General features: G+C 51.2%; 1 protein-coding gene across 1 annotated transcript in view; it reads right to left on the bottom strand.

Annotated features, from left to right (window-relative positions):
- LOC144490197 (nuclear receptor corepressor 2-like) overlaps window positions 1-13329 on the bottom strand; it is a gene marked incomplete at both ends in the record, with an annotated part of 37051 nt that extends 23722 nt beyond the window's left edge. The window contains 2 exons of the mRNA XM_078207995.1: window positions 1122-1305; window positions 13202-13329. Of these exons, the coding sequence (XP_078064121.1) occupies window positions 1122-1305; window positions 13202-13329 (312 nt within the window). The remainder of the gene's footprint in view (window positions 1-1121; window positions 1306-13201) is intronic.
- Between the last annotated feature and the right edge of the window lie 2762 nt (window positions 13330-16091).

Raw genomic sequence — 16091 nt, 5'->3', positions numbered from 1 at the left:
CCACGCAGACACGGGGAGAACGTGCAGACTCCACTGGATGGAATGGTGTTCCTCATTGTTCACACCCAGAAGCTCCATCCACCTTTAACCCAGGTCAAAGGTCGGAACAACGACAGCCCAACATTCAACCCCGCTGTCGGAAACAGATCCTGTGCCCAACATAATGCCCAGAGCTGGCGAGAGCCCGACTCAACCTCTCCTTCCTCATCAGTGAGCGAGCGGGTGTGTGAGTGAGTGAGTGAGTGAGTGAGCGGGTGAGTGAGTGAGTGAGTGAGTGAGTGAGTGAGTGAGTGAGCGAGTGAGCGAGTGAGCGAGTGAGCGAGTGAGCGAGTGAGCGGGTGAGTGAGTGAGCGAGTGAGCGAGTGAGCGAGTGAGTGAGTGAGCGAGTGAGCGAGTGAGCGAGTGAGCGAGTGAGCGAGCGGGTGTGTGAGCGAATGAGTGAGTAAGCGAGTGAGTGAGTGAGTGATTAAGTGAGTGAGCGTGAGTGAGCGAGCGTGTGAGTGTGTGAGCGTGTGTGTGAGTGAGCAAGGTGAGCGAGTGAGCGAGGTGAGCGAATGAGCGAGCGAGTGAGCGAGCGTGTGTGAGCCTGTGAGTGAGCCTGTGAGTGAGCCTGTGAGTGAGCCTGTGAGTGAGCCTGTGAGTGAGCCTGTGAGTGAGCCTGTGAGTGAGCCTGTGAGTGAGCCTGTGAGTGAGCATGTGAGTGAGCATGTGAGTGAGCATGTGAGCGACTGAGCGAGTGTGTGTGAGTGTGTGAGCAAGTGAGTGGGCGAGTGAGCGTGTGAGCGAGCATGTGAGTGAGTGAGTGAGTGCCACAGAATCTTTTACAGCTTCTGAAGAGGTGGGAAGGGGTTTGTCTCATTTGAAAGATAATGAAGCATTTCCTCGTCCACATACTGAACTTCACTCTGTATTTTTCTGCTCAAATCCAAACTGGGGCCTGAAGCCAGAGCAGCTGATTCAAGGTCAAAGGACAAAGCACAGTTTTTCACTCTTGTTCGTGTTCCTCCTGTACTGCGTTCGACACGTCGACATCACAAAGCGCTGCTAGTCAGGAGAATGAAGCAGTTTCACCATCTTGGTGGTTAGTGAGGAGGGTGAAGTGAATACAGAGTTTCATTTACCTTCAGAAGCTCTTCGACTCCAGTGAGGGGTCCATGGGACAAGAGCGATGGATGCCGGAGCAGTGGATGATGCAGCAAATCCAAGCGGGGTCGCTTGCTGTCCGAATACAGTGCCTCTGCCTGGTCACTGACCTCCAGCAGGTAGCTGCTGCGATGATCATTTCCACCACGACGCTGAGTGTTCCTGCAGCACAGGAGAAACAGGATAAAATATCACCCCAAGCTGCGTACAGATCGGCAAGCAGACCCCCACGCGACGGGAATATTAACCCCTCCAGCCAGACACCATTAGCAACGTTTCCCAGCAGTGTCAAAACTCACCTGGATTGGAGGGTTCGGGGTGGAAGGAGGGGCAGGATTGGGGCTGGAGGCTGAGGGGAGACCTGATGAAAGTTTACAAAATGACGAGAGGCGGAGATGGGGTTAACATCAGAATCGTTCCAGATTTGAAGGGGGCAATTCCCCCATCCTGCCGGGCCGGGAGAATCGGGTGGTGTTCGATTGGCGGGATTCGCGCCCGAGTTCCCGACGCACGCGCATCTCCCAGTGCTGGAAATCCACGCAGTCAGAAACAGCAGGTAAGTTTAAATCGGTTTTTAATCTTATTTTAGTGTGATTATCGGGCCCGGGACTGAGGGTTCCAAGTCCACCAGCATCTCCCACCCCGCCAGCGTCTCACACCCCGCCAGTACAGTTTCACTCTGACGGGGTTCAGAGTAACTCCCCACTTTCAGGGAATGAGTGGGACAACTCTGTTGGAGTGAAGGGGGGGCAACCGGGGCCCCCAGGGGGTTGAGTGGCAGGGGATGGTGCCCCCTGGGTATGGGCACTGCGGTGGGGGGAGTGGAGATCGGAGCGCTCCTGGACAGGGGGGTGGTGGGGGGGGGGGTTCAGGACTGGCCCGGGAATGCTCGTGGGGGCTGGGATTGGGCTGTGTGGGTGTCGGGAGGGGCAGCACTGCGGGGGTCCCGGGTTGGCCAGCGATCTGGAGGCTGACAGACTGGAGCTACTGCGCATGCGCAGAGTTCCGGAACTGTCCGACTCCGGTGTGAATAAGCCCCACCCCCCCAAGCTTTTAATGAGATTCACGATTGTGGCCTCGGCAGTGCACAGAGTGCGGGAGATTCGAGTCTGAACTCCCCCTGAAAAAACAGCGTGATTTACACCAGTTTCCCCACGAATCCAGCATGTCGAACTTTTTTGGGAGAATCGCCCCAAAATGTCTAACACCAGGTGAGAGGTGGAATCTCTCAGACCTGGACTGACCAATCCGGGCTGTCACTCACAATAAGAGGCTGTAGTGGAAGAATCACTCCAGGCTGGTCTTTAGGTTCAGGTATTCCCTTAGTGCTACCAACCGACAAGAAACACTGCCCCGCAAAGAAACACTGCCCCACAAAGACACACTGCCCCACAAAGACACACTGCCCCGCAAAGACACAAAGACACACTGCCCCGCAAAGACACAAAGAAACACTGCCCCGCAAAGACACAAAGAAACACTGCCCCGCAAAGACACACTGCCCCGCAAAGACACACTGCCCCGCAAAGACACACTGCCCCGCAAAGACACACTGCCCCGCAAAGACACACTGCCCCGCAAAGACACACTGCCCCGCAAAGACACACTGCCCCGCAAAGACACACTGCCCCGCAAAGACACACTGCCCCGCAAAGAAACACTGCCCCGCAAAGAAACACTGCCCCGCAAAGAAACACTGCCCCGCAAAGAAACACTGCCCCGCAAAGAAACACTGCCCCGCAAAGAAACACTGCCCCGCAAAGAAACACTGCCCCGCAAAGACACACTGCCCCGCAAAGACACACTGCCCCGCAAAGACACACTGCCCCGCAAAGACACACTGCCCCGCAAAGAAACACTGCCCCGCAAAGACACACTGCCCCGCAAAGACACACTGCCCCGCAAAGACACACTGCCCCGCAAAGACACACTGCCCCGCAAAGACACACTGCCCCGCAAAGAAACACTGCCCCGCAAAGAAACACTGCCCCGCAAAGAAACACTGCCCCGCAAAGACACACTGCCCCGCAAAGACACACTGCCCCGCAAAGACACACTGCCCCGCAAAGACACACTGCCCCGCAAAGACACACTGCCCCGCAAAGACACACTGCCCCGCAAAGACACACTGCCCCGCAAAGACACACTGCCCCGCAAAGACACACTGCCCCGCAAAGACACACTGCCCCGCAAAGACACACTGCCCCGCAAAGACACACTGCCCCGCAAAGACACACTGCCCCGCAAAGACACACTGCCCCGCAAAGACACACTGCCCCGCAAAGACACACTGCCCCGCAAAGACACACTGCCCCGCAAAGACACACTGCCCCGCAAAGACACACTGCCCCGCAAAGACACACTGCCCCGCAAAGACACACTGCCCCGCAAAGACACACTGCCCCGCAAAGACACACTGCCCCGCAAAGACACACTGCCCCGCAAAGACACACTGCCCCGCAAAGACACACTGCCCCGCAAAGACACACTGCCCCGCAAAGACACACTGCCCCGCAAAGACACACTGCCCCGCAAAGACACACTGCCCCGCAAAGACACACTGCCCCGCAAAGAAACACTGCCCCGCAAAGAAACACTGCCCCGCAAAGAAACACTGCCCCGCAAAGACACACTGCCCCGCAAAGACACACTGCCCCGCAAAGACACACTGCCCCGCAAAGACACACTGCCCCGCAAAGACACACTGCCCCGCAAAGACACACTGCCCCGCAAAGACACACTGCCCCGCAAAGACACACTGCCCCGCAAAGACACACTGCCCCGCAAAGACACACTGCCCCGCAAAGACACACTGCCCCGCAAAGACACACTGCCCCGCAAAGACACACTGCCCCGCAAAGAAACACTGCCCCGCAAAGAAACACTGCCCCGCAAAGACACACTGCCCCGCAAAGACACACTGCCCCGCAAAGACACACTGCCCCGCAAAGACACACTGCCCCGCAAAGACACACTGCCCCGCAAAGACACACTGCCCCGCAAAGACACACTGCCCCGCAAAGACACACTGCCCCGCAAAGACACACTGCCCCGCAAAGACACACTGCCCCGCAAAGACACACTGCCCCGCAAAGACACACTGCCCCGCAAAGACACACTGCCCCGCAAAGACACACTGCCCCGCAAAGACACACTGCCCCGCAAAGACACACTGCCCCGCAAAGACACACTGCCCCGCAAAGACACACTGCCCCGCAAAGACACACTGCCCCGCAAAGACACACTGCCCCGCAAAGACACACTGCCCCGCAAAGAAACACTGCCCCGCAAAGACACACTGCCCCGCAAAGACACACTGCCCCGCAAAGACACACTGCCCCGCAAAGACACACTGCCCCGCAAAGACACACTGCCCCGCAAAGACACACTGCCCCGCAAAGACACACTGCCCCGCAAAGACACACTGCCCCGCAAAGAAACACTGCCCCGCAAAGAAACACTGCCCCGCAAAGAAACACTGCCCCGCAAAGACACACTGCCCCGCAAAGACACACTGCCCCGCAAAGACACACTGCCCCGCAAAGACACACTGCCCCGCAAAGAAACACTGCCCCGCAAAGACACACTGCCCCGCAAAGACACACTGCCCCGCAAAGACACACTGCCCCGCAAAGACACACTGCCCCGCAAAGACACACTGCCCCGCAAAGACACACTGCCCCGCAAAGACACACTGCCCCGCAAAGACACACTGCCCCGCAAAGACACACTGCCCCGCAAAGACACACTGCCCCGCAAAGACACACTGCCCCGCAAAGACACACTGCCCCGCAAAGACACACTGCCCCGCAAAGACACACTGCCCCGCAAAGACACACTGCCCCGCAAAGACACACTGCCCCGCAAAGACACACTGCCCCGCAAAGACACACTGCCCCGCAAAGACACACTGCCCCGCAAAGACACACTGCCCCGCAAAGACACACTGCCCCGCAAAGACACACTGCCCCGCAAAGACACACTGCCCCGCAAAGACACACTGCCCCGCAAAGACACACTGCCCCGCAAAGACACACTGCCCCGCAAAGACACACTGCCCCGCAAAGACACACTGCCCCGCAAAGACACACTGCCCCGCAAAGACACACTGCCCCGCAAAGACACACTGCCCCGCAAAGACACACTGCCCCGCAAAGACACACTGCCCCGCAAAGACACACTGCCCCGCAAAGACACACTGCCCCGCAAAGACACACTGCCCCGCAAAGACACACTGCCCCGCAAAGACACACTGCCCCGCAAAGACACACTGCCCCGCAAAGACACACTGCCCCGCAAAGACACACTGCCCCGCAAAGACACACTGCCCCGCAAAGACACACTGCCCCGCAAAGACACACTGCCCCGCAAAGACACACTGCCCCGCAAAGACACACTGCCCCGCAAAGACACACTGCCCCGCAAAGACACACTGCCCCGCAAAGACACACTGCCCCGCAAAGACACACTGCCCCGCAAAGACACACTGCCCCGCAAAGACACACTGCCCCGCAAAGACACACTGCCCCGCAAAGACACACTGCCCCGCAAAGACACACTGCCCCGCAAAGACACACTGCCCCGCAAAGACACACTGCCCCGCAAAGACACACTGCCCCGCAAAGACACACTGCCCCGCAAAGACACACTGCCCCGCAAAGACACACTGCCCCGCAAAGACACACTGCCCCGCAAAGACACACTGCCCCGCAAAGACACACTGCCCCGCAAAGACACACTGCCCCGCAAAGACACACTGCCCCGCAAAGACACACTGCCCCGCAAAGACACACTGCCCCGCAAAGACACACTGCCCCGCAAAGACACACTGCCCCGCAAAGACACACTGCCCCGCAAAGACACACTGCCCCGCAAAGACACACTGCCCCGCAAAGACACACTGCCCCGCAAAGACACACTGCCCCGCAAAGACACACTGCCCCGCAAAGACACACTGCCCCGCAAAGACACACTGCCCCGCAAAGACACACTGCCCCGCAAAGACACACTGCCCCGCAAAGACACACTGCCCCGCAAAGACACACTGCCCCGCAAAGACACACTGCCCCGCAAAGACACACTGCCCCGCAAAGACACACTGCCCCGCAAAGACACACTGCCCCGCAAAGACACACTGCCCCGCAAAGACACACTGCCCCGCAAAGACACACTGCCCCGCAAAGACACACTGCCCCGCAAAGACACACTGCCCCGCAAAGACACACTGCCCCGCAAAGACACACTGCCCCGCAAAGACACACTGCCCCGCAAAGACACACTGCCCCGCAAAGACACACTGCCCCGCAAAGACACACTGCCCCGCAAAGACACACTGCCCCGCAAAGACACACTGCCCCGCAAAGACACACTGCCCCGCAAAGACACACTGCCCCGCAAAGACACACTGCCCCACAAAGTGTTCCAGTTGTTTTTATTTATAGGACAATCAACAGGAACAGAGGAATTAGGAGTGAGAGTGGGCCATTCAGCCCTTCTGGCCCACTCCGCTATTCTATACGATCACAGCTGATTTCCATCTCATCCTAACTCCAATTCCCTGCTTTTTTCCCAAAGCTCTTTATCCCGCTTCAATCAAATATTTATCCATCTCTTTCTGGAATCCATTGATTGATTCTGCATCCACTGCACTCTGGGGCAGTGAGTTCCATAGATTCACAGATTCTCTGTGAGAAGTAGCTTCTCCTTATCGCTGTCTTGAACCTCTCCGCTCTTACGCTACAACTTTGACCTCTTGTCCTGGACTGTTCTAGAAGGGGGAACATTTGGTTAACATTTACTTTATTAATCCTGTTGAGTATTTTATACACCTCAATCAAATCCCCCCTCATTCTTCTATACACCAGCGAGTCCAAACCCAAGCTACTCAACCGCTCCTCATACACCAGTCCCTTCAAACCTGGAATCAATCTAGTGAAGCTCTTCTGAACCGCGTCCAGTGCCACCACATCCGTCCTCAAAGAAGGTGACCAAAACTGAACACAATATTCCAAGTGTGGTCTCACCAATGCCTTATGACCAATGCCCGGTCACGGGCATTCAGCCTCTGATCTCCGGGTAAGCGTTCTCCAAGGCGGCCTTCACGACACACGACAGCGCAGAGTCGCTGAGCAGAGACTGATAGCCAAGTTCCGCACACATGAGTATGGCCTCAACCGGGATATTGGGTTCATGTCACACTATCTGTAACCCCCACAACCTGCCTGTGTGCAAAATCTCACTAGCTGTCCTGTCTGGAGACAATACACATCTCTTTAACCTGTGCTTAATGCTCCCTCCACTCACATTGTCTGTACCTTTAAGACTTGATGAGCTGTAAAGACTCACATTCCAATCATTATTCATGTGAATTGAGTTTGTGTCTTTGTGCCCTGTTTGTAGAACATAGAACAGTACAGCACAGAACACGATGTTGTGCCGAGCTTTATCTGAAACCAAGATCAAGCTATCCCACTCCCTATCATCCTGGTGTGCTCCATGTGCCTATCCAATAACCTCTTAAATGTTCCTAAAGTGTCTGACTCCACTATCACTGCAGGCAGTCCATTCCACACCCCCAACCACTCTCTGCGTAAAGAACCTACCTCTAATATCCTTCCTATATCTCCCACCATGAACCCCATAGTTATGCCCCCTTGTAATAGCTCCATCCACCCGAGGAAATAGTCTTTGAACGTTCACTCTATCTATCCCCTTCATCATTTTATAAACCTCTATTAAGTCTCCCCTCAACCTCCTCTGCTCCAGAGAGAACAGCCCTAGCTCCCTCAACCTTTCCTCATAAGACCTAACCTCCAAATCAGGCAGCATCCTGGTAAATCTCCTTTGCACTCTTTCCAGCGCTTCCACATCCTTCTTATAGTGAGGTGACCAGAACTGCACACAATATTCCAAATGTGGTCTCACCAAGGTCCTGTACAGTTGCAGCATAACCCCACGGCTCTTAAACTCCAGCCCCCTGTTAATAAAAGCTAACACACTATAGGCCTTCTTCACAGCTCTATCCACTTGAGTGGCAACGTTTAGAGTTCTGTGGATGTGGACCCCAAGTTCTCTCTGTTCCTCCACAGTCTTCAGAACCCTACCTTTGACCCTGTAATCCAGATTTAAATTTGTCCTACCAAAATGAATCACCTCACATTTATCAGCGTTAAACTCCATCTGCCATTTTTCAGCCCAGCTTTGCACCCTATCTATGTCTCTTTGCAGCCTACAACAGCCCTCCACCTCATCCACTACTCCACCAATCTTGGTGTCATCAGCAAATTTACTGATCCACCCTTCAGCCTCCTCCTCCAAGTCATTAATAAAAATCACAAAGAGCAGAGGACCAAGCACTGATCCCTGTGGCACTCCGCTAGCAACCTGCCTCCAGTCCGAAAATTTTCCATCCACCACCACCCTCTGTCTTCGATCAGATAGCCAGTTACCTATCCAATCGGCCAACTTTCCCTCTATCCCACACCTCCTTACTTTCATCATAAGCCGACCATGGGGGACCTTATCAAACGCCTTATTAAAATCCATGTATATGACATCAACTGCCCTACCTTCATCAACACACTTAGTTACCTCCTCAAAAAATTCTATCAAATTTGTGAGGCACGACTTGCCCTTCACGAATCCGTGCTGACTATCCCGGAATAATCCGCATCTTTCTAAATGGTCGTAAATCCCATCCTTAAGGACCTTTTCCGTCAACTTACCAACCACCGAAGTAAGACTAACCGGCCTATAATTACCAGGGTCATTTCTATTCCCTTTCTTAAACAGAGGAACAACATTCGCCACTCTCCAGTCCTCTGGCACCATCCACGTGGACAGTGAGGACCCAAAGATCAAAGCCAAAGGTTCTGCAATCTCATCCCTTGCCTTGATATATTTCATCAGGCCCAGGGGACTTATCGACCTTCAGTTTATTCAAAACTGCTCGTACATCCGCCCTCCGAACATCTATTTCCTCCAGCCTATTAGTCTGTAACACCTTCTCTTCCTCAACAACATGGCCCCTCTCCTTGGTGAACAACGTGATCAGAACTCCCACACACCTGACGAAGGAACAGCCTGTTCCGAAAGCTAGTGGCTTTTGCTACCAAATAAACCTGTTGGACTTTAACCTGGTGTTGTTAGACTTCTTACAGGGGAGGTCCCAGAGGATTGGAGAATAGCCAATGTTGTTCCTTTGTTTAAGAAGGGTAGCAAGAATAATCCAGGTAATTACAGGCCGGTGAGCCTTACATCAGTGGTAGGGAACTTATTGGAGAGGATTCTTCGAGACAGGATTTATTCCCACTTGGAAATAAGTGGACGTATTAGTGAGAGGCAACATGGTTTTGTGAAGGGGAGGTCGTGTCTCACGAACTTGATCGAGTTTTTCGAGGAAGTGACGAAGATGATTGATGAGGGTAGGGCAGTGGATGTTGTCTACATGGACTTCAGCAAGGCCTTTGACAAGGTCCCTCATGGCAGACTGGTGCAGAAGGTGAAGTTGCATGGAATCAGAGGTGAGCTGGCAAGTGGATATAAAACTGGTTCGGTCAAAGAAGACAGAGGGTAGCAGTGGAAGGGTGCGTTTCTGAATGGAGGGCTGTGACAAGTGGCGTTCCTAAGGGATCAGTGCTGGGACCTTTGCTGTTTGCAATATATATATATATATATATATATATATAAAACTGATTTGGAGAAAAATGTAACTGGTTTGATTAGTAAGTTTGCGAACGACACAAAGGTTGGTGGATTTGCGGATAGCGATGAGATCCATCAGAGGATACAGCAGGATATAGATCAGTTAGAGACTTGGGCTGAGAGATGGCAGATGGAGTTTAATCCGGACAAATGTGAGGTGATGCATTTTGGAAGGTCTAATACAGATAGGAAATATACATAAATGGCAGAACCCTTAAGAGTATTGATAGGCAAAGGGATCTGGGTGTACAGGTACACAGGTCACTGAAAGTGGCAATGCAGGTGGAGAAGGTAGTCAAAAAGGCATACGGCATGCTTGCCTTCGTCGGCCGGGGCATTGAGTTTAAAAATTGGCAAGTCATGTTGCAGCTTTATAGAACCTTAGTTAGGCTGCATTTGGAATATAGTGTTCAATTCTGGTCGCCTCACTACCAGAAGGATGTGGAGGCTTTGGAGAGGATACAGAAAAGATTTACCAGGATGTTGCCTGGTATGGAGGGCATTAGCTATGAGGAAAGGTTGGAGAAACTTGGTTTGTTCTCACTGGAGCGACGGAGGTTGAGGGGAGACCTGATAGAAGTCTACAAGATTATGAGAGGCATGGACAGAGTGGATAGTCAGAAGCTTTTTCCCAGGGTGGAACAGTCAATTACTAGGGGGCACAGGTTTAAGATGTGAGGGGCAAAGTTTAAAGGAGATGTAGGAGGCATTTTTTATTTTTTACACAGAGGGTGGTGGGTGCCTGGAACTCGCTGCCGGGGGAGGTAGTGGAAGTGGATACAATGGTGAGTTTTAAGGGGTGTCTTGACAAATACATGAATAGGATGGGAATAGAGGGATATGGTCCCCGGAAGGGTAGGGGGTTTTAGTTCAGTCGGGCAGCATGGTTGGTGCAGGCTTGGAGGGCCAAAGGGCCTGTTCCTGTGCTGTAATTTTCTTTATTCCTTGGTGTAGGCCATCAGGTCCCGGGGACTTGTCTACTTTTAAGCCTTTCAGTTTACTGAGTACCTTCTCCCTGTTATAGTCATTTCACCAAGTTCCACTTTTGGGACAGAATTATTATCTTCTACTGTGAGAACAGAGACAGAATATTGGTTTAGTGCCTCTGCAATCTGAGTTTCCCATTATTACCCCACTATTTCCATCCTCGAAAGGGACAACATCTACTTTCACTATTCTCTTCCTCTTTATCAACTTCTAGAAACTTCTGGTGTCAGTTTATGTTTTCAGCTCGCTTTCTTTCATCGTCCATTTTAGATAGTGCATTTAGCCACCTTTTGTTTGCGTTTGAAGTTCTCCCAATCCTCCACACTGCCACTACCTTTTGCAGTATTATATGCTCTTGTTTTTGCCCTGATGTTATCCTCGATTTCCTTATTAAACCATGGGTGATTTTTCACCCTTTTGGGTGTACCTTCGTTGAGATGTCTTTAATGTCTCCCTAAATAACTGCCACATGTTTAACTCGCAACTTCCTGAACGAGGTAACAGCCAGATGCTGTGATTAATAGCACGTTAACACATTCCCCTCAGAATCAGAGGCTTGAAAGACAAAAATGAAAGAACAGTTTTTTGAATCTAAACAGAAATAAATAATCTCACGTTTCCACATCTCTGACTCCCGTAATTCCTTTATCAAACGTACATAAACCATTCTCAGAACAGAAATTAGTTTTTCATTTCATCATCTTAACATAAGACTGCCCCTCTTCAATACATTTAGTCAATTCTTAGAGTGGGTACTTTTTTTTAATGAAACAGTCCGACAGCTGGTGACTTGTGTCAATCCACTGCGTTTTGGAGATTTCCCTTCTCACTAACATTTCTTTTAACCCGGCTAGCTCCATTCTTAATCTTTTCTTAGTTACGTTCTTTGGTGAATAAAAGAGACCAGTTGTCTATGGATAAACCTTTCCCACATTCCCCCTTTTATAATATTTCTGACAATATATTGGACAGTAAACCCACATGTCCGCCGCTTCCACCAATGCCACTGTTCCAGCAGCTAACGTGCTTCTTACAACTCCTTGTTTTCTTGCTCTCCCAAGCCAATGTCTTCTCACCAAGAATATGATAAACCCAGCGCTACTGGAGTCGCCCCCTGGGAGATTGTGAGGGATCACTAAAAATAACCAACCTCAAATCTTCTGGCTTATCCAAGGCCGGGAACCTGAGCATGCATCTTTCCCAGTGTCGCGTTTTTACTGTTTTATTTGCTCTCAGGATTTCCTCAACTGAAGCTGCTTTCATTGCTCGAGCGAGACCAGAAATTCCCGCCCGAGGTTAACGGATATTCCCGTTGTCCGCCCCTTGCCCTCACCGATTCCATGGTGGGCAGGGCGGTTGAATTCTGGTGATGACCTTTCTCCCACTCCAGCAGAACTTTGTCCACAAGTGTGTGATTTTTTTGGGGGGTCACAGCCACGTTCTGGTTCAGTGTCAGAACAGGTACTCTGCTTCTTGGGTTTCCATATCCTTGCATCGTTTTGCCAATCCAGAGATCTTGCCTCTTGTCCTTCTCCTGCACACTGAGCCACTTTTTATATTTCCCAGAGGAAATGCTCTCCCTGTTCTGGTGAAATCCCTCCACACACTGGTCCCTCTGGCTGGTATGTTATCTTTGTGCCCACTATAGGTAGTTGCCCTTTGAACAAATGGTATAATTCTGAGCCTCAGTATTACTTTGTTCACAGTCCGACAACCTTACCTCTCCCAGCATCTGCACCTTTATCCCTGTGGAGCTCAGTTTTTGCTTCTCCCTGTAGCTGCAGTAACCTTATTCCCAATGATTACCCTTGCTGCATGACCTCTGCACTCCTGGACTGTTTCCTACCCTGACCTCTGACCATGGGGTCCACACAGCCCCTGGACAGCCTGTAATCTGTGACTTCTTGCTAAACCCCCGCTGCAGTGTCCATACTCTGTGACTTCTGACTGCAAGACCCAGACCAAGGACTTAGACTCCCACAGAGTTCCCTGTTGCAGACACAGGGACTCTGACCGCAAACAAAAGGAACAAATTCAAGCCTCGAGTCTTTTTTGAATTTCCTGGGAGCTTGGGGAACCTTTCGTTCCCATTGCTTTCTCCATGGCAACACCTCAGCCAATCAGAGTCATCTTGCCAACCAATCAGCAGCCTTTTCTCCTGTTAAATAAGTTGTGATTTATTTGAAATTTGGTATTCTTGGGTTTGTCCTGATGAGTGCAAGCTGAAAAACTTCAACAGGATGTCTCTCTTTTTAGTACCACAGTGAGATTAATGAAACCTCGGGACATTGAATCAATAATGTCAGCTGGGTTGTTTTAAGGAAAAGAATGGAAAAGGAAAAGTACAGACTGAGAGTTAGAGTCTTACCGCTCAGATCCCGGCTGGAATTCCGACAGTAAGGAAGGTCTCCGGCGAAGATGCTGGGTCACGCCCCCAGCTGATAAAATGCATCCATAATCCCGGGAATGGCTGGGAAACTCAGAAATTCCTAAATCCTGGAAAATAAAACCATCATTTTAGCATTTGGAATTATTTTTATTCTCCAAACAATTCATGCCAAGATTCTGTTAAATGATGTTACGATAACTTGGCGTAAGTGAGAATTCCAGGCATCGGAAACACGGTTCCAGATTAATATCGCTCAGAGCTGCTACTAATGGCAAAATGATGCTCAACACAGTTCAACATTTCTGTTTAATTTATTCACGGATGTGGGAATCAGTGGCTGGGCCAACATTTATTGCCCTTCCCTAACTGCCCTTGAGAAGATGGTGGTGAGCTGCCATCTTGAGCTGCTGCAATCCATGTGGTGTAGGTACACCCACAGTGCTGTTCGGGAGGGAATTCCAATGTTCTGACCCAGCGACAGTGAAGGAACAGTGATATTTTTCCAAGTCAGGGTGGTGAGTGGCTTGGAGGGGAACCTCCAGCTGGTGATGTTCCCAGGTATCTGCTGCTCTTCTCCTTCTAGATCGTAGCAGTCAAGGGCTTGTTGAAGGAGCCTTGTGGAGTTGCTGCAGTGCATCTTGGAGAGGTTACACACGGCTATCACGATGTGGCAGGAGTGGGCTGGTGGAGAATCTCTGTTTTCCAGATGTTTAGTCTGAGGCCCATTCTCCACAAGCCTCGGTGGATGCGTTGATGATGGTTTGTAGCTCCGTCTCTAAGTGTGCGCACACAGGCTTTGTCTACGCACTGCTCAATGACAGAAGTGGGGATGGGCCTGGTCCCGGCCCGGAGACGTTAGAGATTGGACAGTTTCCCACTTGTCCGGTAAGTTAGCTCCAGTCCAGGGGGGAGTTTCAGGGCGATGGTCTGGAGCGTTGCTGCAAGGAAGATGGAGAAGAGCGTTGGTGCAATGGCGCAGCCCTGTTTGACCCCAGTTTGCACTCGTATTGATCTGTGGTGGTTCCATTGGTGAGGCTCACAGCTTGCATGGAGCAGGCGGGAGAATGGTGACGGATTTCTGTGGGCAGCCGAATTTGAGGAGGATGTTCCCCAATCCCTCATGGGTGACAGAGTCGAAGGCCTTTGCAAGATGGAAGAAAACCATGTACAGAGGTTGATGCTGCTCTCTGCACTTTTCCTGGATGTGTCGCAGGCTGAAGATAATGTCCATTCTGCCTCTTGATGGGCGGAAGCTGCACTGAGGCTCAGAGAGGAGCCCTTCAGCCACTGGGAGGAGGCCGGTGAGGATTCTGGCAATGGCCTTTCCCGCGGCGGAGGGAAGGGAAATCCCTCTGTAATTTCCACAGTCGGAACTGCCTCCTTTCTCGAAGATGGTCACAATAAGGCATCTGAGATCTCCCAGCATGCTCTCTTCCTTCCAGAGAAGAGTGATGATGTTGTGGATTGTTGTTAAGCGTGCCTCTCACTGCATTGGAATTTTCCCACAGGAATTCCGTCTGCGCCAGAAACCTTGTTACATTTCACCTTTATCAATGTCATAGTGAGCTGGGGTTGTGCAGAGATGGTGGTTGCACTTGTTACCGTGTGTGACCCGGTTAATGCTAGTGTGGCGCGCCTTACCATAAGACATGGGAGCAGACGTAGGCCATTCGGCCCATTGAATCTGCTCTATGATTCAATGAGATCAGACTGATTCAATGTGAAAATCCTCAACTCCACTTTCCCGCCTTATCCCCGTAACCCTCGATTCCCTTACTGATTAAACATCTGTCTGTCTCAGCCTTGAACATACGCAAAGACCCAGCCTCTGCAGCCCTCTGCGGGAAAGAATTCCACAGATTCACTCCCCTCTGAGAGAAGAAATTCCTCCTCATCTCTGTCTTACTCTGAGATGATGCCCTTAGGTCCTAGACTCTCCCACAAGGGGAAACAACCTCTCAGCATCTACCCTTTCGAGTCCCCTGAGAATCTGATATGTCTTAATAAGGTCACCTCTCATTCTTCTAAACTCCAGTGAGTACAGACTCAACCTACTCAACCTCTCCTCATCAGAAAATCCCTCTAGACACAGGATCAACCCAGTGAACCTTCTCTGGACTGCCTTCCTTACATAAGGGGACTAAAACTGTTCACAGTATTCCAGATGTGGTCTAACCAGTGCCTTGTATGGTTTTAGCAAGACTTCCTATTTTTATACTCCATTCCCTTTGAACTATAGGCCAACATTCCATTTGCCTTCCCTGTTACCTGCTGAACTTGCACACTAGCTTTCTGTGATTTATGCACCAGGACTCCCAGATCCCTCTGTGCTGCAGCTTTCTGCAGTCTTTCTCCATTTAAATAATATTCAGCTCCTTTATTCTTCCTACCAAAGTGTAGAACTTCACATTTTTCCACATTATATTCCGTTTGCCAAGTTTTTCCCCGCTCACTAAACCTGTCTATATCCCTCTGTAGATTCTGTGTGTCATTATCATCACTTGCCTTCCCACCTATTTTTGTGTCATCCACAAACTTGGCAATAGTACATTCACTTCCCTCGTCCGTGACATTTATATTGTGAATAACTGTGGCCCCAGCACTGATCCTTGTGGCACTCCACCAGTTACAGGTTGCTATCCTGAAACTACACCTCTTACCCCAATTCTCTGTCTTCGATTAGAACAAAGAAGAACAAAGAACAAAGAAAATTACAGTGCAGGAACAGGTCCTTCGGCCCTCCAAACCTGCACTGACCATGCTGCCCGACTGAACTAAAACCCCCATTCTTCCGGGGACCATATCCCTCTATTCCCATCCTATTCATGTATTTATCCAGATGCCCCTTAAAACTCATTATCGTACCTGC

Source organism: Mustelus asterias, unplaced genomic scaffold (assembly GCF_964213995.1).
Source record: "Mustelus asterias unplaced genomic scaffold, sMusAst1.hap1.1 HAP1_SCAFFOLD_2998, whole genome shotgun sequence".
Taxonomy (NCBI): domain Eukaryota; kingdom Metazoa; phylum Chordata; class Chondrichthyes; order Carcharhiniformes; family Triakidae; genus Mustelus; species Mustelus asterias.
Note: the sequence above shows the minus strand (reverse complement) of the source record. Positions and strands in the feature narration are given on the sequence as shown.